This window comes from Giraffa tippelskirchi, chromosome 3, assembly GCF_054371585.1.
Source record: "Giraffa tippelskirchi isolate mGirTip1 chromosome 3, T2T-mGirTip1v1.2.pri, whole genome shotgun sequence".
Taxonomy (NCBI): domain Eukaryota; kingdom Metazoa; phylum Chordata; class Mammalia; order Artiodactyla; family Giraffidae; genus Giraffa; species Giraffa tippelskirchi.
In genome coordinates, this window is record NC_137277.1 from 21,309,099 (window position 1) to 21,332,439 (window position 23,341).

The 23,341-nt window shown below is 41.3% G+C and overlaps 1 protein-coding gene and 2 pseudogenes across 1 annotated transcript; all 3 read left to right on the forward strand.

Moving 5' to 3' along the window:
• Window positions 1-3,623: 3,623 nt before the first annotated feature.
• On the forward strand, window positions 3,624-4,022 carry LOC145540747 (keratin, high-sulfur matrix protein, IIIA3A pseudogene; annotated as a pseudogene).
• A 6,165-nt stretch (window positions 4,023-10,187) lies between these two features.
• LOC145540748 (keratin, high-sulfur matrix protein, IIIA3A) lies at window positions 10,188-10,586 on the forward strand. Its single transcript, XM_081575822.1, has one exon. The coding sequence runs from the start codon at window positions 10,188-10,190 to the stop codon at window positions 10,584-10,586; it is 399 nt and encodes a 132-aa protein (XP_081431948.1).
• Window positions 10,587-16,573: 5,987 nt separating this feature from the next.
• On the forward strand, window positions 16,574-16,972 carry LOC145540750 (keratin, high-sulfur matrix protein, IIIA3A pseudogene; annotated as a pseudogene).
• The last annotated feature ends 6,369 nt before the right edge of the window (window positions 16,973-23,341 follow it).

The window sequence follows — 23,341 nt, forward strand, 5'->3', positions numbered from 1 at the left end:
TTCCCTCAGCATGCACTAGTGAGGACAGGTTTTCCTCCTGTAGCGGTGGAGAGTCTAAACACAATCCACAGAGCATCTTCAACCCCAAGCCAATTTTAGGAGCACAGGTTTGGACTGTCCCTCTTTCTAAAGAACATGAAAGGTACCAAGCCTCACAGTTGAGGAGGATCTTGACTATCTAATGGACTGGGTGTCTAATGCCTGAAAAAAACAAAAGAAAAACCCTGCAAAATAAGCGTTAAGACATTTATGATATGCCATATGAGATGCAGTCTCTATTTTGAAATTTTGTTTTATTTTGTATTGAAGTTTAGTTGATTTGCAATATTATATTGGTTTTGGTGATCGGCATGGTGATTCAATATTTATACAGATTATACTCCATTACAAGTTGTTGCAAGCTAGTGGTTATGGTCCTCTGTGTTGTATAAAATATCCTTGTTGCTTATCTATTTTATACAAAACAGTTCGTATCTCTTAATCCCCTGAAAGGGAAAGTGTTAGTAGCTCAGTTGTGTCCAACTTTTTGCGATCCTATGGATTGTAAGCCCACCAGGCTCCTCCATCCATGTGATTTCCTAGGCAAGAATACTGGGAGTGGGTTGCCATTTCCTTCTCCAGGGGATCTTCCTAACCCAGGAATCGAACCTAGGTCTCCTTTATTGTAGGCAGATTCTTTACTGCCTGAGCTACCAGGGAAGCCCCTTAATCCCCTACTCCTAATTTTATTTTGAAATGTTAGGATGCGCTTCTCCCCAGTTCATGGTAATCCCCACTAGTCCTTGATAGACACAGTGCTTTCAGGAACTGGACCATCACAGACCACTTCGTGCATGAGGCTGAAATTGAAGGACATGCAAGCTATCTCAATCGTTTATTTTAAAATAAGTGGAAATATTTTTAAAAGCTCTTAAGAATAGTAAAAAGTGAATTTATTCAACTTAAATTGAAAAATCTCATTGGATTTTGTAAGCATGTTTGGTAAAACATAAGTTTAAGGGTCAGACATACTGGGATGAACCCAGACTCTTGAGAGCTGTGTTATTCCAATTATTTAAGAACTGTATAACCTTGGGCAAACTAGTTAAACTCGCTGAGGTTCAATTCTTTATCTACAGAGATAATAACATGTAACTCATTTGATTGCTATGATGACTAATAAGATAGGTAAAGATACCTATTATAGTCCCTGGAATGTACATGTTTGTGCATGTGTGTGCGCATGCACATGCTCAGTCGTGTCTGACTCCTTGAAAACCCATAGACTTAGTCCACCAGGCTCTGCTGTCCATGGAATTTTCCATGCAAGAATACTGGAATGGGTTGCCATTTCCTACTCCGGGGGATTTTCCTGAACCAGGGATCAAACATGCCTCTCTGTGTCTCCTAGTACTCGACATATATAGTAACTTAAAGTTCTTACATACTGAGAAGAAAAATGAGCACTGACAGCATCAGCAAACAAAACAATACATCCAGAGGGAACTATTATGAGCTGTTCTTAGGGGAAAATGGGTATAAGCTTCCAGTAAGGGCCTAGTTAAGAAATTTCTTGTAAAACTGTGATACATTAGTTCAAAGAACTGTTGAGGTCAAAAATGTCCACAGAATGTTAATCATAAATAAAAATGCTATTTTTAAGCGAATCAGAATATATTACCTTTATATCAAATTGAAATGTGACTTTGCCCACAATATTTCATGTAATTCTAGCCACATTATGTCAGAGAACATTTAGTCTGTACAGTAAAAATAAACTAATATTATAAAAGGAGCCAAGAGAGTATCTTGGCATGAGGAATATAGAGAATGAACTTGATATAATTCACATTCGTGATATCTTTCATGGTATCATTGATGCAAAAATGAAACTAATACCCTCATGACAACAAAAAAATCCTCCTCCTTGTAGCTCAAGGGGTAATTTTAGGAGAAATGACCTTTTAAAAGCATTTGATTAGTGATTTGCAAGCTCTTGGCCCTTCTTTTTCCATTTAGTACATGGCTGACAGGACAGGATTCTTTTTTTTTCAAATTCAAATGAAAAGTGTAAATTTACTTCATATGTAATATACAAATTTATAGAACTCATCATAAAGGGTAAAGTATAGGGTAAAGGTACAATTGAAAAACAATAAAAGGTTTTAGACTAGTACATATCTCACAGAGCCACAAAGTGCTACCAAGGGAAACCAGACTATACTTTAAGTAAGACCTGAGAAAAAGCAGTCTCTCCCACCCCATCCCAGCTCTAATAAGTCAGCCTCTATTGATCCTCTGTGCTGGTGCACAGATCTGACCTAGCAGGCAAGCCCTGAGGCCCTTTTGATTTATCTGTCATTGGGTAAATTTTTTCCTCATTCATTTTTAGTTGGGGACTTCCCTGGTGGTTCAGGGGTAAAAAATCTGGGTCAAGAAGATGCCTTGGGGAAGGAAATGGCAATCCACCCCAGAATCCCATAGACAGAGGAGCCTGGCGAGGATCCCTGTCCATGGGGTCACAAAGAGTCGGACACAACTTAGCAACTAAACAACAGCAACAATCACTTTAAGTGATCCTTACTTGAGATTGTCAATTATATCCCAGTAAAACTGGGGAAGGAAAAAATACTTAAGATATTCTTGCTCCTGTCTGACAACTGTATCATCTGCAGAGCGTGATAAACAGAAAAGTCACAGTAGAAGTTGTTTACTGAGGAATGGGGAGACTGGGAGAATGGGTCACCCCATTAGGTGACCATGGTGAAACCACATGACCCTTTTTATAAAATGAGGAGATATGTGTATAAGTTCTCTGCCATCTCTTCACAGAATCTACACATGGCACCCCAACCCCATTGTCATGGCAACGACAACCCCAAATGATTGACACAGATAAAAATTGCAATGGATCCTTGATGAGGGTTTTATCATTAAGGTAGAGGTTGAGTTTGGTTTGGAAGGTGAGGAGGTGAATGGGAAGACACCAACAAAGGCAGGACCACCCAGGCCTCCTGGAGAAGAGTGATTAAACCATGTGGCAGCCATCCTGGATGGCTCATCCCTCCTCATATGGGAAACCACAAACCTGCCTTTCAGTGAGTCATGGAAGGAGACACCTGGGAAACAGGTGACAACTGGGCTTCGCTGGAGTGCTACTATGAGCCTGTTACCTCCATGTGCATGGTTGTAAATACCAGGTCACTGTTTGGGTGGCAATTATGGGAGTCTTTGAAGTCCAGAAATAAAACGCAAACTACAGAGCCAAATGGTAAAGTAATTAGATACTAGTATAATTTGGAAAACACATTCTTTTTTTATATGGATTAGAATATTTCAAAGGAAATTTCACTAGCTTCAAATCTTGTGGCTAGACTTGGTGAATATAAACAGAACAAGAAAATAGAAAATATCTGTGGGGTGTGTGCATGGATGTAGGGGTAGAGGGTTACCAAAACTGATATTAGTCAATGCTAAATCCTCACTTAATTGGCCAGAATGTTAACAAGGAATGGCATGAGTCTGTGGGGATCATCAGCTCCTGGCCAGGGTATATAAAAGGCACAGAGCAGGGGAAAGACACTCACACTGAGAACACTCAACTCCTCTCACCACCTCAAGCCCACTCAACCCCACACACCACCATGACCGGCTCCTGCTGCGGCCCCATCTTCTCCTCCCGGAGCTGTGGCGGAGGCTGCCTTCAGCCCTGCTGCTACCGCGACCCCTGCTGCTGCCGCCCAGTGTCCTGCCAGACCACCGTGAGCCGCCCCGTGACCTGCGTGCCCCGCTGCACGCGCCCCATCTGCGATCCCTGCCGCCGTCCAGTCTGCTGCGACCCCTGCAGCCTGCAGGAGGGCTGCTGCCGCCCCATCACCTGCTGCCCCACGTCGTGCCAGGCCGTGGTGTGCCGCCCCTGCTGCTGGGCCACCACGTGCTGCCAGCCCGTCTCTGTGCAGTCTCCGTGCTGCCGGCCCACCTGCTGCCGGCCCGCCCCCTGCCGCACCATCTGCCGCACCTTCAGGACCTCCCCCTGCTGCTGAGACCCCACTTTCCCATAAAGCAACATCCTGGAGCCTAAGCATCCACTCTGCATTTTAATCATGTTGAAAAAAAAATAGACATTTTTTCATAAGGTGACAATAGTCATTTTTATATTTTACCATCTGGATATATAAGCAGATGTCCAATCAAATTTGCAGGTGTCTCCATCAGCAGAAGTCACTATGGATGCTAAATCCATCTTTAAAAGTCCCCAGAGTGGGTGTTCCAAACCCATTCTGAATTTCAGAAGCTGCTCAAACTCTCCCCTCCATCTTTTGTAATGTGTTGCCTGCTTATGTTTCAATAAACTAATTTTTTCCTATAACCACCCCCCTGCCCCCGCTACCTGATTCATTCATTAGTGCATGTTTATTAGTGTACACAGATGAGCAAACAATGAAAAGGAAGACAAATGGAGAGGATGAAGGAGACAGGAGAGGGAAAAAAGAGGTACTAAGGATCCAGGTATGAGTCTTAACCTGTGGTACAGGACTGTGAGGCTAGTCCTCAGACTGCCCACGTGCGTAGGAAATCTGAGCACACTAGGTCCTCCGTGGCTTGTCCTTTGCCCACACCTCCAGGTTCATGTCTCAACACTCCCCAACTATATTTCACTTTAAAGAACTCTGAACTTCTCACAGCAACTGACACAAGTCACGAAGTTCCATGTCTTTGCTTTTGTCATGTTCTTCATTTAATCTGGAATATCCTTTCATCTACCCCTTCCCTCCACCCTCTCCACCTACCTAACTCTGAGTCATTTCCAAGATTCAGCTCAGTCCTCTCCAATCGTTCTGTCCTAAGCCCTCCATCACACAAACACACATGCATAACGTGCATAAACACACATACACATACCCACAAGCTACGTTAGGTGCCCCTAAGTTGTGCCAATAACATCCTATACTTCCTTCCCTCTTTACAAGGCATAGTAATGAGATTATCTATTTCTCTATCTCCAATGAATGGGCCACAATTTGCCTGGTTCCCATTACTGAGGTCGATGTTTAAAATATAGCTGGTAGTCAATTTCTATTTATTGAATCTAAATACATTAGAAGGGAATTGTCTTTATGAAAAGAATTCTAAAAGCTATATAGTTACTTAAAGCAAAAAATTCATCAGTTTAACTTAAATTTTCTGACCTCCAGGTTTCCCCATCTACAAAATGAGCAAATTAACACTTATCAATGTAGATTTCTGGGTAAGTTAAGCAACTTAATATATATATAAAGTGCCTAGCACATAGGAAGCACCCCTACTGTTACCAAACCAAATTTGGATCTGCTCGCTCATGCACAGTAAAACAAATTTTTTGACACTGCATGTGGTGAAGAAAAGTACAGAGTTGATTGCAAGGCAATCAACATGGAACCAAGCAAGGAGAATGGCCAGCTTGGGCTCAAAAGACCTGAACTCCCCAATGGCTCTCAGGGAAGTGTTTTTAAAGGCAAGGTGAGGAGGAGGGTTTTGGGGTCCAGGATCAGCTCACACTCAATTTTCTGATTGGTTGATGGTGAGGTTAACAAGGTGATGTTTCAGGAATCTGCCTTCAACCTTCTGATTCCAATTGGTGTGGGGTCTCTGTGCTTGTGATCAGCATGCAATTAATTTCTTCCGCTTGATGCAGGGGTTAGTGTCTGCAAAACAACTGAAGGGTATGGCTCAGAATAGTATCCTTGACAAGGAACTGAAAGTCCTTGATTTTGTTTTATGGCTGAACTATCATGATTTTGTCTTGCTTGACTGTCTTCCTTTGTTTCTGTGTTTTCTCATTTTTCGATTAAATTTACTCTTTGGAACTTGGGGGAGGCTTAGGAAGCTAAAGCTTTTCTGCAAACAAAAAGCAGGCAGGGGATATGGGGGAATTTATTCCTGGGAAGGCCCCACAGCATCCTGGCCTGTTTCAATACCATTCACATTTGTTGAACATTTGATCATTGCTATAACAAACAGGCTCAAAAGATGTGCTACTTATTACATATCATGTTATTTTAAGTTGGAAGGCATTCAGGAGAAAACTTTTTTCAGGATAATCCATAACCACTGCCAGAGACTAATTTCCTAATAAATATAATAAAGACGGCACAAAAATGTTCTTCATTAGGTCAGGGCTCTTTCAGGATGAAAGGGCTCTTTAAAGGCTGATTTACAGTATGTCGGAAAGAGTCCTTGATGGCAGGATTTATGAATATGAATAGGGGTTTATCATCAGGGGTAATAAGAACTGAGGATATATATGCATTTGATAGTTACACTTTCCCTTTTACCCTAGCCCAAAGGAATTACACACAAAGCTATAGGAGACTCCAAAAGATTACTTGTTTAGTCTTCCTTAGATTTAAGGAGGTAAATACTTAAACCACTTAGAAGAGATATATTTTTTTAAATTCCAGAAATAAATCCCACTAGTTCCCTGATCACACAGACCTTTTGTCTTTTCCAACTAAAATATTTTCTCTTTTCAATTAATAATACCCATATCTTCTGTATTCTACATTTTTATGGATTTTATGATAAGCTTGGATTATGAAGAACAGCAGAGACTCTTTTTACAGATGAGGAAACTGGTGTTGCTAGTGTTAAAGTATTTTCTCTAAATTACAAAATTGCCAGGTGGTGGAGGAAGAATTTATTTTTTAACTTTTCATTTTATATTGGAGTACAGCTGATTAATAATGTGATAGTTTCAGGTGGATGGCAAAAGGACTCAGCCATACACATATATGTATCCTTTCTCTCCCAAACTCCCCTCCCATCCAGACTGCCACATAACACTGAGCAGAGTGCCTTTTGGTATACAGTAGGTCCTTGTTGGTTATCCCTTTTAAATAAAGCAGTGTGTACATTTCGATCCCATACCCCTATCTCTCCCCGCTATCCTTCCCTCCTGGTTAACCATAAGTATTCCATTCTCTAAATCTGTGAGTCTGTTTCAGTTTTGTAAATAAGTTTACTAGTATTACTTCTTTTTAGGTTCTGATATTTCTCTTTCTCTGTCTGACTTATTTGTCTTCCCCATCCTCCTCCTGCCCTTTCTCCCTCAATCTTCCCCATTCCCATCTCTGACACTTATGATTGGAGGCTATTTTAAAGATCATTTTGGAGAACACAGAACGCATTTTCTATTTTCAGAATTTGAAAAATGTCTTAACATCCAGGGCCCCCAAACTAGTTTCTAAAAAAACACAACTCATGACACTTATAACAAAAGACAACTCATGAAACTACTGAGATGAGGGTATGGCTTTTTCTGACCATCAGAAAAAGTCATCATCATTACATGCTTTTTCAATCCAACTAAGAAAATCCCATAATTTATCACCACCTTAGATAATGCTTACTTGCTTCCACTCTAATGATTATGCTCTTGCATAACATCTGGAATTTGAACAATGTAACTAAAAAAGCCCATGAGATAAAGGCCAGGGACACATCCCTTGTCTAACAAACTTAGGTCCATTAGTGTGCTATAGCAAGGGAGATCACATGGCATTAGGAACACAGGACAATCCACCAAGTGAAGGGAAAGGTTTTTATAGGATTTTGAGGAATGGGAGAGTTTAGGTAAAATTACATGAAATGGTAGGTTCAAATCAAAATGGGGTTTTGTGTAAAAGAACTAACATCAGCGCTAAGCAGTGAAATGGACTTAATGTCTCCGTTCTCTGGAAACCACATAGTTAAGATAACTGCGGAATGTGGTGTCTGAAACTCTCGTATCTGACTCTCTGCCCCCTGGGTTGGATGTTGAGACTGCTTTTGTGTTAAGGTAATTAAGGTCCTGTCCAAGCAATAGTGGGATGTACTATTACTTGGACTTCCCAGGTGGCTCAGTGGTAAAGAATTCACCTGCCAATGCAGGAGATGCAAGAGACACAGGTTCCAACCACGAGTCGGGAAGATCTCCTGGAGTAGGGAATGGCAACCCACTCCAGTATTCTTGCCTGTAAAACTCCATGGACAGAGGAGTCTGACAGGCTACAGTCCATGGGGTTGCAAAGAGTCAGACACGACTAAGCATAGCACAGCCCTTATTACTATTGTTACTTCAAATAGCAAAGTTTCTGACAGTCTGTGATTACAGAACACAAGATTTCTTAGGACGATGTTCGTTTGTTAGTTAAAATAAGCGGTGAGTTTACAGACGTATTCCTATTCCTAATGTTTGAATCTATGTATATATTCTAAGGGATTCCCTGGAATCCCTTAATAAAGAATCCGCCTTCCAATGCAGGAGGTGCAGGAGACTCAGGTTTGATTCTTGGGTGGGGAAGATCCCCTGGAGGAGGAAATGCAACCCATTCCATTATTCTTCCCTGGGAAATCCCATGGACAGAAGAGCCTGCTGGGCTACAGTGCATAGCGTCACAAAAAATGTTGGACACGATTTAGTGACTAAACAAACAACAATATATTCTAACCCAAATAACAATATGATAAAAATAAACCATAAATTAAGTGAGTTCGTATTTTATTTCCCTATATGGGATAGAATTTTTGATTACTACTACTACCTGTTCGCTCTTTTAAAGTGACTCAGAGTTGGAAAAAGACCAGGAGTTATGCATCAGTGTTTGTACTCAAAAGATTGTGTGCAGTATTGCTGAAGCTTTGCCACTCTTTTACCTGTACGTCTCTGGAGAAATCATTTCACCAATTTGGCCTTCCACAAACTGGGATAGACTATCATGGGTCAGAAACTCAAAGGCCTTTAAGGACCAGAATTATGGTGGACCAAAGCGTGTTGACTGCCTCAGCAACCTTTGTACAGTGTTATCTTTTTTTTTTTAGCATTTATTTATTTATTGTCACATTTTTTGAAGTATAGTTGGTTTACAATGTTGTGTCAATAGAAAAGAGTACAGTGTTATTTTTAACCTTTTTTCCAATTTACTTTTATTTTCTGTACCCCCATTTTTCTTAGCTGAGGCGGAAAACGACAAAACAATTTTATCAAGCATCAGCTCACTTACTTCCCTCTGCCATTTTTAAAATTTTTATTAACTTTTTGACTGCACCATGTGTCATCTGGGATCTTCTTTCACCAACCAGGAATGGAACCCATGCCCCCTGCAGTGGAAGCACAGAATCTTAACCACTGGACCACCAGAGAAGTCCCTCCCCTTGTCTTTCTTAGAAGCCCACCTTCACACTTGATACATAAGCAAGCAAAATCCTCAGCCAACAAACCAAGGCATCTACAACAAAAAGATAATTAGTCCCTTTATAAATATTTTAATGTGTGTTGAAGAACTCAGTACAAGTGCTTATGTCAGACCTAGGAAGCAAGAAATATTCCAACTTTGATGTTATTTCTAAGACTCAAGAAGGAATACTCAGAAAGGCATAATATGAATAAAATCTTTACTTTGTTTGGCCTTACTGTCGCATGGAAAGTTTGTCTCCTTTAATTGGTTTCCCTGCCTTTGTCTTGCCTTTCTAAAATTTGCAATTACTCTGTGATAAGAAACTACAGTACAGCACTATTTACGTAGTAAGGGTCCCATATGGTGCTATGAAGTGATAGGCCAATTCAGGCCACTAAACAGCATTGCTTGAGTGACTTAGGTGGTTATTTCCTTATAAACAAGGTGAAATAACACATTGTTTTACAGAAGCACTGGGCCATTTGTTCCATAGCAGAAGCAGTACACATCACCTTTTACAAGCCATTTTGGTTTTCCAGAAACTCATCCTTCATTTCAGTGTCAATCAGAAACCAGGCTTATGACTTCATGAACCTTATAGTCCCATGCTTAGTCATGGGTGATGAACAGAGGAAAGTGTGATGGTGGCAACACTGGATTCCTCAAACTTTCAACTCGTCTGTCACATGACATGGCCTGGAAGGATTAGCTATTCAATGAGTAATTTTTCAGATGATGTAAATCATCAAGTATTCATTTCAAGGGGAAAAGCAGACAGGAATAAAGAAAAGCACCTATCAGCCATGCTGGTATTGCTGTCTCAGCAGTTGAATCCACCTATTTGGGGTTCTCATTTTAATGGGCAACCACAACTCCAGGAAACAACAGCTTGTCATGGGGGTCATCAGCTCCTGGCCAGGGTATATAAAGGGCCCAGAGCAGGGGAAAGACACTCACACTGAGAACACTCAACTCCTCTCACCACCTCAACCCCACTCAGCCCCACACACCACCATGACCGGCTCCTGCTGCGGCCCCATCTTCTCCTCCCGGAGCTGTGGCGGAGGCTGCCTTCAGCCCTGCTGCTACCGCGACCCCTGCTGCTGCCGCCCAGTGTCCTGCCAGACCACCGTGAGCCGCCCCGTGACCTGCGTGCCCCGCTGCACGCGCCCCATCTGCGAGCCCTGCCGCCGCCCAGTCTGCTGCGATCCCTGCAGCCTGCAGGAGGGCTGCTGCCGCCCCATCACCTGCTGCCCCACGTCGTGCCAGGCCGTGGTGTGCCGCCCCTGCTGCTGGGCCACCACGTGCTGCCAGCCCGTCTCTGTGCAGTCCCCGTGCTGCCGGCCTACCTGCTGCCGGCCCGCCCCCTGCCGCACCATCTGCCGCACCTTCAGGACCTCCCCCTGCTGCTGAGTAGCCCTGCAGGAAATCTCCCCAAGTATTCAGAAACATGTGCCAGCCCTTCCCACCTCTGATGGATCAGATGAGAGATACCACTTTTGAAACCTACCTGCCTGCAACAACTAACTGAACAGTAACTGTCTATCCCTTTTCTCACATAAATATGTAGCTAATCCTGGCTTTCTTTGACCATCTTTAGAAAAATTCCAGCTTTCAGGATTTGAATTATCGGCTTGAAAAAAAGTGAATAAACAAAGATCAAAGTTGCTCTTGAATAGAGCCCCAGTCCACTGACTCATCCTCACTGCTCTGCAATTTCAAGATGAGATATTTTTCTAGGATAATATTACATTTATCCTGAGGCTTTGCATGGTAAAATAATAAATTTTTATTTCTCAGAAACAAATGTGTTTCTTTATTGTTTATTAATCTTCAAAAGTTCATTTTTTAGCTTGTGTTATGACATGTGGGGTCAGAATAAACAAGTGAAGAAAGATTTTCCAAGGGCCATTATTTTTTAATTTTAGGAACAATTCAGGCACAAGGTCTCTAATTTTAATAGCAATCCAAATAACTTAGAACTTCTTACATGAAGCACCTTCATATTTTAAGTCAAAGTTTTCATTCATGCTGAGGAAGTGGAGAGTTGATAGGGAAGTCTCTCTGATCCCAAACTTGACTAATGAATCATTCTCACATCTGTGGTAAGGGGGAGGAAGCCTAAGTCCTAAATATTCATTGGAAGGACTGATGCTGAAACTGGAGCTCCAATGTTTTGACCACCTGATGCGAAGAGCCGATTCATTGGAAAAGATCCTGATGCTGAGAGAGACTGAAGGCAAAATGAGAAAAGGGCAGCAGAGGATGAGCAGTTAGATAGCATCACCGACTCAATGGACATGAATTTGAACAAACTCTGGGAAATAGTAAAGGACAGAGTAGCCTGGCGTGCTGCAGTCCATGGGGTCACAACGATTCAGACACAACTTGGTGACTGAACAACAACAACAGCCTAAGTCAGAATTCCATTTGTTCCCTGACTTAGAAAACTGTGCAGTGATTAATATCAATTGGTACCTGGAATTCCTAACCACTGAAATGCTTGTCCTAGAAGAACCAGTAGGCCATATTTTCCAGAATCCCTCCAGCCAAGGAAGGAGAAATGTAGCTTGGCTAGAACCATTTCTAATTTAGAACTCTAAACACTTTTACTGTCCAAGCCATGCCACTTTATTTGAAATAATGACATTAATCCACACTGGATATGTTTTTGTGGCTTTTAAACACTTGTAGGCTGGTCAGGAAACTAGCCACTATTGTTATGCTGAGAAATAATGTATTGACTTCCTGACATCTGATCTTGAGGAGTTTTCCTGCCCAGCTACAGGAGTCAGGCAAGGAAATCTTTGTGAAGACTCAGATCTTGCCTGACTTTGTTCACTGCTTGGATTCCCATTGACCAGCACAATACTTGACACATAGTATATGATCAGAAATTATTTACTACATAATTGAATGAATAAATTCTAAGGGATTGGAAGACAGACAGATTTCATTACACCCCAGTTCTCTTTTCAGGCTGGACATGTGCATTCTTACAGTAAAACAATAAGCCACCTCTTGAAGAAAAGTAGTTTTCTTGGAACAAAGTTTTTCTCAACAAGTAGCTCATTATTTTTAAAACCTTTACATTGTCGGTATGTACAATGGAATTTCCTCTTAATTAAGTTTGACAATTTTGTTGTTGTTCAGTCGCTAAGTATGTCCGACTCTTTGTGACCCCATGGACTACAACACACTAGACTTCCCTGTCCTTCACTACCTCCCAGAGTTTGCTCAAATTCATGTCCATTGAGTCGGTGATGCTACTTAACTCTCTCGTCCTCTGCCACCCTCTTCTCCTTCTTCTCCTTTTGCCTCCTATCTTTCCCTAGCATCAGGGTCTTTTCCAATGAGTCAGCTGTTCGCATCAGGTGGCCAAAGTATTTGACAGTTTACTGGTTGACAGTTCAAAAGTCCAATTTCTATCTATATATTCTTGATCTTTGTTTTTTTATTAATAATTTTTAAAATCATTTTCTTTAATTCTCTCTCTACACTTTGTTTTCCTTTTCTCAGAATTTTCCTCCTTAACCTTCTAGAGACTTGCTCATCTTGTAGTGTTTTCTCAGATGTAGAATGTTCTGTTTGATCCCAAGCTCATCATTATTATTGGATCATGTTTGTTGCACTGTAACACCACACCCAGGTCAGCCACAGTGGCTGGTACAGGTCTGGATAAGCCTGAAAGGGATTGTGTGGGCAGAATACTTAAAAAGCAGGCTTAAATTGCAGCCTTCAGCCACAGATCTAGAACAGACTTGATTGTAAAGCACAGGTCAGAACCAAGCAAATCCAGAGGCAGAGGAAAAAAACAAACAAACTGCTGAGTGACGTGATTTTCCTGCAGACCCTGACAATTTGAAATAATTGAAAATCACAAGGGGTCTGTAAGCAGAAGGAAGCCTAGTACATGGGGGACACTGAAGCAAGAGACAGTGGGGTAAAGGCAAGGCGCTGAGACCACCTAGGGCTGTGGGACCTATACCTGGGGGGTTCACCGTGCTGGCAGGCTGCCACCTTCATCTAGATGGTGGTTTTTGTTTGTAGTGCCTCAGGACCACTCAACTCTGTCCAACTTTAATACTTTTTCCTTAGAGTGTGTTTTGGAATTCTGAGACGGCTCTGCAGGAGATAATTCCTCACATTCCTGAGGATACTAATTAAGAGGTAGAGTTCTTCCACATGACTCTCAAACTTAGCCATTTCACACACAACAACAATTTTAAAAATAATTTGTTGTTAAAATTCTAAATAAAGCAGACATTCCTTATTGACAGGGAATGAGGTTTCCACAATTTCATTCTTCAACTCCTTAGGCTTACAAAGTTACGATAGATTGGAATAACTAATCACTATTAGAATAACTACTGGCTCCAACACTAGCAGATGACTTTAGGAAAGTCACTTATCTGGCTTTATGCATAAAATAAGATATATAACAATAACTACCTCATAGGATTTCTTTTTTATTAAAGTATAGTTAATTTACAATGTTCTATCACTTTCAAGTGTACAGCAAAGCGGTCCAATTATACATTTATATATATATATTCTTTTTCAGATTATTTTCCTTTATAAGTTGTTACAAGATATTAAGCATAGTTCCCTGTGTATACAGTAGGTCCTTGCTGTTTACCTATTTTATATAGAGTATTGTGTATATGTCAATCCCAAACTCCTAATTTGTCCTCCTCTGCCTGCTATCCAGGCCTCCCCAGATGGCACTAGTGGTAAAGAACCCGCCTGCCAATGCAGGGGACATAAAAGAGACAGGTTCAATCCCTGGGTCAGGGAAGATCCCCAAGGAGGGCATGGTAACCTATTCCAGTATTCTTGCCTGGGAAATCCCATGGACAGAGGAGCCTGAAGGGCTACAGTCCGTAGGGTCACAAAAAGTCAGACATGACTGAAGCAACTTAGCACAGTACAGCACAGCACCCGCTATCCCCTTTGGTAACCATAAGTGTGTTCTCTAGTATCGTAAGATTTTTTAAAGAATAAATTAATCCATTTATTTCTTTTAGCATAATGCTTAGAATGTGATTAGAACTCAAAGATTCTGGCTGTCATGAAAATTACGTAAAATTTACCATGATTTGGAAAGATACAGCTAATGGAAATGAATAAACATGTACCTAAGACCAAAAAAAGCTAAACACAGAGTAACAGTAGAATGGTGCTTTCCAGAAGCTGGGTTTATATTCCACATTTTACACATAAGATACCAGATAATTGACCTGACTAAGGTCCTTTAGCTAGGACCAATATTTGTGTTGGAAACAATATTTATGGGATGTCAGGGGGGAAAGGGGAGATTTTTTTCTAAAGTTACATTGAAGATTTCCAGGGGCTGGGAAGAGAGGGTCATGGGGAGTCATGGTTTAATGGGTACAGGATTTCAGTTTTGCAAGATGAAAGAGTTCTGGTGATGAATAGTGCTGATGGTGGTACAACAATGTGGGTGTACTTAATGCCACTGAACTGTACACACAAAACAATGTTTAAAACAGTAAATTTTATGTTATATGTATTTTATCACTAAAAGAATTGGGGGGAAAACTACTGATGATAGAGTTTTCAGTTCAGTTCAGTCGCTCAGTCGTGCCCGACTCTTTGCGACCCCATGAATTGCAGCACGCCAGGCCTCTCTATCCATCACCAACTCCCAGAGTCTACCCAAACCCATGTCCATCGAGTCAGTGATGCCATCCAACCATCTCATCCTCTGTCGTTCCCTTCTCCTGCCCCCAATCCTACACAGCATTAGGGTCTTTTCCAATGAGTCAACGCTTCGCATGAGGTGGCCAAAGTATTGGAGTTTCAGCTTCAACATCAGTCCTTCCAATGAACACCTAGGACTGATCTCCTTTAGGATGGATTGATTGGATCTCCTTGCAGTCCAAGGGACTCTCAAGAGTCTTCTCCAACACCTCAGTTCAAAAGCATCAATTCTGCGGCACTCAGCTTTCTTCACCGTCCAACTCTCACATCCATACATGACTACTGGAAAAACCATAGCCTTGACCAGGTGGATTTTGTTGGCAAAGTAATGTCTCTGCTTTTAAATATGCTATCTCGGTTGGCCATAACCTTTCTTCCAGGGTGTAAGCATCTTTTAATTTCATGGCTGCAATCACTATCAGCAGTGATTTTGGAGCCCAAAAAAATAAAGTCTGACACTGTTTCCACTGTTTCCCCATCTATTTCCCAAGAAGTGAAGGGACCAGATGCCATGATCTTAGTTTTCTGAATGTTGAGCTTTAAGCCAACTTTTTCACTCTCCTCTTTCACTTTCATCAAGAGGCTCTTTAGGTCTTCTTCACGCTCTGCCATAAGGGTGGTATCATCCGCATATCTGAGGTTATTGATATTTCTCCCAGCAATCTTGATTCCAGCTTGTGCTTCTTCCAGCCCAGCATTTCTCATGATGTACTCTGCATATAAGTTAAATAAGCAGGGTGACAATATACAGCCTTGACGTACTCCTTTTCCTATTTGGAAGCAGTCTGTTGTTCCATGTCCAGTTCTAACTGTTGCTTCCTGACCTGCATACAGGTTTCTCAAGAGACAGGTCAGATGGTCTGGGATTCCCATCTCTTTCAGAATTTTCCACAATTTATTGTGATCCACACAGTCAAAGGCTTTGGCATAGTCAAAAAAGCAGAAATAGATGTTTTCCTGGAACTCTCTTGCTTTTTCGATGATCCAGCCGATATTGGCAATTTGATCTCTGTTTCCTCTGCCTTTTCTAAAACCAGCTTGAACATCTGGAAGTTCACAGTTCACGTATTACTGAAGCCTGGCTTGGAGAATTTTGAGCATTACTTTACTAGCATGTGAGACAGAGTTTTACTAAGATGCATTCCTGTAGCCCCAAAAAGTAGACAGAAAATTTCATCTTTTACTGACAAATAAAATATCTCTATTGTGTTTTTCTGAACTTGCTTTGCCCAGGAAGCTTAACAGTGTTCAAGGATACTCATAAGTTGGCGAATTCACTTCCACTATTAGTAAGAGCATGACAACCAGTCTTTATTTATCAAAACATCAACTGGAAAAGCATCATCGACTTATGAAGCTAATTGGACACTTTGAAGTCAGGGTCATTAAATTCATATTTGAACCATAAATAGAAAAATATAATCAGTATTCATTAAATAATGAAAACAGTCTTTTATGAGTACTTGAGCATCTGAAAAAAATGTCTAGGGAACTTACTAAACTTGCCAGGGGCATTTCAAAAGGAATAAACAAATACAAGGAAATGACTACGTGTCATGGGGGTCATCATCTCCTGGCCAGGGTATATAAAGGGCCCAGAGCAGGGGAAAGACACTCACACTGAGAACACTCAACTCCTCTCACCACCTCAACCCCACTCAGCCCCACACACCACCATGACCGGCTCCTGCTGCGGCCCCATCTTCTCCTCTCGGAGCTGTGGCGGAGGCTGCCTCCAGCCCTGCTGCTACCGCGACCCCTGCTGCTGCCGCCCAGTGTCCTGCCAGACCACCGTGAGCCGCCCCGTGACCTGCGTGCCCCGCTGCACGCGCCCCATCTGCGAGCCCTGCCGCCGCCCAGTCTGCTGCGACCCCTGCAGCCTGCAGGAGGGCTGCTGCCGCCCCATCACCTGCTGCCCCACGTCGTGCCAGGCCGTGGTGTGCCGCCCCTGCTGCTGGGCCACCACGTGCTGCCAGCCCGTCTCTGTGCAGTCTCCGTGCTGCCGGCCCACCTGCTGCCGGCCCGCCCCCTGCCGCACCATCTGCCGCACCTTCAGGTCCTCCCCCTGCTGCTGAGCAGTGCTTCCTAGGCGCGCATCATCCCTAAGTAGATGGCGGGGTCTATCCTGCTGTCCCAGAGCTTCACAGCAGAACCACCTCTTTTCTTGAGAAGCCTGTTCCTCCTCTCTTCAAACTAGGCAGCACCCTTTTCAAACTCATTACTGATGAAAAATATCCTGTCCTCCCATGACCCCTGCTCACTCCTATATTGTGTTGTTAGTTTTCTAATAAACTTAACACTTTCGGCATAGAAATCATGGTCTCTGTGATATTTTCTTTCATTAAATTTTGTCTCTATTTTCCAGAGATATCCAAAGCAAGATAGGAAACAATCCTCTTAAGCTGTTCTCTGAAATAACCAAAATCTGGGTAGTTTCCTCATTATTGTTGTAAATGGCATTTATAGGACACAGTAGCTGACTACGGAAGACAGGAACAGCTACGTCTCCAAGTCACGAATGCCCACAGTTTAGACAGGTACCAAACACCTGAGAAATGGCCTTCAGCAGTGACCAGTAAGGAGTCTACATCGGGTTTCCACTTACATTCCCAGTCTGAGTATTCATTCACGGAAGTGACACCTGTTAGCACAGCACAGAAAGAGGCGGAAGAAACTTTGCGCAGCATCTGGCCAATTGTCTATTGTCGAAGTTAAAGAGCAACGAGTAATGAAAGATCAAATAAGTTTCTTTCTTTTTTAATATTTATTTATTTATTTGGCTGCATGGGTCTTAGTTGCCACATGCGGGATCTTTGTTTGTGGCCCACGGACTCTCTAGCTGTAGCCTGTGGGCTCAGCAGTTGGGGCACACAGGCTCAGATGCTCCGCTGTAGGTGGATCTTAGTTCCCTGCCCAGAGATTGAACCCATGTTCCCTGCATTGCAAGGCAGATTCTTAACTGCTGGACCACCAGGGAAACTCCCTATGTTTCTTAATGTAATTATAACCACTGATGTTCAGAAAAGACCCAAGAGAATGCAAGGCCCCTGATATTAAGCCTTTAAGCCAAACATATTACCTTAGTATGATCAGAGACACGTTCCTCTGCCCAGGGGAACTGTTTGTATTTTGTGACCGAGTATGACTGCTTCTTCATGTAATACACTCCCTTCTATATATTACAGATCTGATTGTTATTTAGACTGCTATTCACAATGTCAACAGTGTACATATTAAATCCACACTGGCTCTTGAGAGCTGCTTATCTTGGTGCTCAGGAATTGGCCATTGATGGCATCTCCCAGGCAAATAAATCACTGCCTATCTACATGTATTTATTGAATATCTACCATGAATAGGGCACAGAGTTGACTTGCCCTGAGGGAAGATAAAGGAATAAAACAGAGTTACTGCTTCAAAGAGGTTGTTATCTACTTAGGAAGATGAGATATAAATAAGAAAAAAGTCAAATAATACATAATATCAGCATTACCAAAAATAGTTGGAAATAGTTGAAGACTGTAAACCTATTAGGAAACCCTGTATGGGGTTTGTCCTGTCACTTTTCAGTAAAAAATAAGTAAGCTGTAAAATATTAAACTATCTTATGAAGAAAAAGTGTGTTCTGTATGTCTGTGTCTGTGTTTTTTTATACCTAAAAATATACCTGGAACATGAGGAAACAAAAATCTAACAGTCACTGGGAATAATATTTTCTTATTTATATGTTTCTTAATTATTTAAAAAAATGAACACATTTTATTTTTAATGAAATGGACCATTAAAACTCATATCTGTTCTGGGGGAAATTATTTAAAGCTTTCTTATGATTATGCTATGCTTTTTAAAACATATTTATCAAAGTCTAAATGAATTTAAAGCAGATAAGTTAGAGAGCATCTGTTTGTACTCCTAAAGAAGTCTTTTATTATATATAAAAGAGTATGCCATTATGTTGTAAATAGTGGACTTCTCTGAGGTCTTTAAAATGTGATCAAGTTATTAAAGATTGAAATAATATTTTAACTTTTTAGGATCATCTCAATGGCATAAAGTAAGGTGCACTTTCAATATGTACCAATAAAAATTGTTAAAAACTGCTAGTTGTTTCCGATTACATGTGCAATTGCTTTTCTCCTTTTGTATAGCAACTGAGAATTGAGAACACAAGATAGCATTTTTCATGTTAAAATTTACTCATAATGTGGTTGTTGAATGATACTGTTAAATAAAGCCCTAGCATTCACTATGCAAAATATGTTGTCCATCATCACTAAGAACCTGTATAAATTTTAAGCCTTTTCTTTTACGGTTGTTTTTAAGACCTCCCTCTGTTGCATGGGCTGTGGGACTCTCAATAGGGTTAGTGTCACTATCCACAATTCTGACACATATTCTTCTCGCCATTTCTACAGTAACCTGACTCCCCTTTATAGAGATTGGTGCTCAAATAGAGGGAATTCTAATATCTTCCTTCAAGATATTTTTATTTTACATGATTAATGAAATCCCCCACTGAATAATCTTATTTAATGTGTATTTTCTGGTGACGGAGCAGAGAACTGGCTACTTACCATATCAAACACCATTCATCTTTATTCTAAATTCAAAATTTAGAGCTTATAAAGCACCACTGAAACAATACCTATTAAAATATATTTATTAACTCAACAAATATAAGACACTAAGTGCCAGGCACTGTTCTTAGTGCTTGACAAAATTATTAGCTCATTTAACCTTCACAACAACCTTGATTACACATCTATTATTATCCCATATGGCCCAAAGACACATAGTCAGTAAGTTGCAAAGTTTTCAATGAGTGTTGTCTGGTTTTAGAATAAGTGGCATCAGAAAATAGCGCATGACTTGCCACCAGTGTCAAATCACAGAGCTCAGTGGCGTGAATTATTCACACATGACCCGTGTTTTGTCTGCCAGGAAATGGAACTTGGGTGTGGGGTAGGATGAGTATCCTCGACTGAAAACACTGGAATTACTTACTGAATGAGGGCTCATGGCCTCTCATTCTTTGTATACCTTTACAAAAGGAAGAAAAAGATCATCTTAGAACAGTTTTGGATCAGAAGTGTTTGGAGTAGAGAAATAAGTCTTCTTACCTGAGATTGTCCTCTGAAGAGGTTCTCCTTGCCCAAAATGTGATCATTATGAAGACACCTCACCGCCAGAAACAGGAAAAACTGATTATTAGACAATGTGCCTTGAGAAGAATAAAGCACAAGCAATAAAAGCAAAAATTAGCAAATGGGAGTACATCAAACTAAAACGCTTCTATGGAGCAAAAGAAACAATCTACAAATGAAGAGGCAACCCACCAAATGGGAGAAACTATTTGCAAACTGTGTATCTCATAAGCAGTTAATATTCACAAAACACAAGGAATTTCTACAACTAAATAGCAACAAACCAAAACAAAAGACAGCAGAACACCAATTCACTTAAAAAATAAGCAGAGGATTTGTAAACATGTTTTCAAAGAAGGCATATAGATGGTTAAGAAGTATGCATTGAAAAGATGTTCAACATTGCTAATCACCAGGGAAATGCAAATCAAAACCACAGTGTGATATCACCTCACACCTGTGAGAATGGATATTATCAAAAAGGCAAGAGATAACAAATGCCAGTGTAATGATGTGGAGAAAAGGGAACCTTGGTACACTGTTATGGGGGGCGTTGTGGTATAAATTGCTACAGCTACTATGGAAAACAGTACGGAGGTTCTTCAAAAAACTAAAAATAGAACTACTCTATGATCCAGCAATTCCACTTCTTGGTATACATCCAAAGAAGATGAAATCACTATCTCAAAGAGATTTCCACATTCTCATGTTCATGACAGTAATTTACGATAGCTAAGACACTGAGACAACCTAAATGTCCAACAGACGAATGACTAAATAAAATTAGTAATGAATTAGGCTAAATTATACATATATACATATATATTATATAGCCACAAAAAGAAGGAAATCCTGCCTTTTGTGATAACAGGGGTGAAACTTGAAGGCATAATGCTGAATGAAATAAGTTAGACATGAGAAAGGCATATATTATAATGATTTCACTTATACATGGAATTAAAACCATCAAACTCAAAGAAACATAGAGTAGAAAAGTAGTTACCAAGGGCTGAGGGGTAGGAGAAATGAGGAGGTTTGGGTCAAAAGGCACAAACTTTCAGTTATGAGATGAATAAATTCCAAGGATCTAATGTACAGCATGGTGACTATAGTCAACAATACTATGTTCAGTTCAGTTCAGTCACTCAGTCGTGTCCAACTCTTTGCGACCCCATGAATTGCAGCACGCCAGGCCTCTCTGTCCATCACCAACTCCCGGAGTCTATCCAAACCCATGTCCATCGAGTCGGTAAGGCCATCCAACCATCTCATCCTCTGTCGTCCCCTTCTCCTCCTGCCCCCAATCCTACCAAGCAACACTATGACTAACCCTTAAACTACCCTGGGGTTAGGGTCACTGACACTCTGCACAGTCAAAATCCAAGTACAACTTATATTCTGCCTTCCATATCTGAGATTTCATATCTATGGTTCTTCTGTACTTGCAGTTCCTCCATTTCCATGATGAAATCAACCACAGGTCATGTGGCACTGTAGCATTTACGACTGAAAAAGATTTCCATATAAGTAGACCCATGCAGTCCAAACCTGTGTTGTTCAAGAGTCAACTGTATACTGTATACTTGAAAGGTACTCTGAGAGTAGACCTTTAATATCCTCATCATAACAACAACAACAAAATGACAATTAGGTAAGGGAAAGAATGGGTTAACTAGCCTTATTGTGGTAAACATTTTGCAATATAGACATATATCAAGTCATCACAACACGCACCTTAAAATTACACAGCTGTATGTCAGTTAAGTTCTGTCGCTCAGTCATGTCCGACTCTTTGTGAACCCATGGACTGCAACACACCAGGCTTCCCTGTCCATCACCAACTCCCAGAGCTTACTCAAACTTATGTCCATCAAGTTGGTGATTCTATCCAACCATCTCACCCTCTGTCGTCCCCATCTCCTCTGCCTTCAATCTTTCCCAGCATCAGGGTCTTTTCCAAAGAGTTGGTTCTTCGCATCAGGTAGCCAAAGTATTGGAGCTTCAGTTTCAGCAACAGTCGTTCCAATGAATATTCAGGACTGATTTCCTTTAGGATTGAGTGGTTTGATCTCCCAGCAGTCTAAGGGACTCTCAAGAATCTTCTCCAACACCTCAGTTCAAAAGCATCAATTCTTTGGTGCTCAGCTTTCTTTATGGTCCAACTCCCACATCCATACATGACTACTGGAAAAACCATGGCTTTGACTAGATGGACCTTCATCGGCAAAGTAATGTCTCTGCTGTCTAGGTTGATCATAGATTTTCTTCCAAGGAGCAAGTGTCTTTTAATTTCATGACTGCAGTCACCATCTGCAGTGATTTTGGAGCCCAAGAAAATGAAGTTTCTCACTGATTCCATTGCTTCCCCATCTATTTGCCATGAACTAATGGGAAGAAGCACAACCTGGAATCAAGATTGCCGGGAGAAATATCAATAACCTCAGATATGCAGATGACATGATCCTTAAGGCAGAAAGTGAAGAGGAACTAAAAAGCCTCTTGATGAAAGTGAAAGAGGAGACTGAAAAAGTTGGCTTAAAGCTCAACGTCCAGAAAACTAAGATCATGGCATCTGGTCTCATCATTCGTGGGAAATAGATGGGGAAACAGTGGAAACAGTGGCAGACTTTATTTTTGGGGGGCTCCAAAATCACCACAGATGGTGATTGCAGCCATGAAATTAAAAGACTCTTACTCCTTGGAAGGAAAGTTATGACCAACCTAGATAGCATAGTAAAAAGCAGAGACATTACTTTGCCAACAAAGATTCATCTAGTCAAGGCTATGGTTTTTCCAGTAGTCATGTATGGATGTGAGAGTTGTACTGTGAAGAAAGCTGAGTGCCGAAGAATTGATGCTTTTGAACTGAGGTGTTGGAGAAGACTCTTGAGAGTCCCTTGGACTATAAGGAGATCCAAGCAGTCCATCCTGAAGGAGATCAGTCCTGGTTGTTCATTGGAAGGACTGATGTTGAAGCTGGAACTCCAATAACTTGGCCACCTCATGCGAAGAGTTGACTCATTGGAAAAGACCTTGATGCTGGGAAGGATTGAGGGCAGTAGGAGAAGGGGACAACAGAGGATGAGATGGTTGGATGGTATCACTGACTCGATGGTCATGGGTTTGGGTGGACTCCAGGAGTTGGTGGTGGACAAGGAGGCCTGGTATGCTGCTGTCCATGGGGTTGCAAAGAATTGGACATCACTGAGTGAACTGAATTGCTGATTTCTTTTTCTTGGAGATGCTTTTGATCACACCCTCCTGTACAATGTTATGAACCTCCATCCAGAGTTCTTCAGG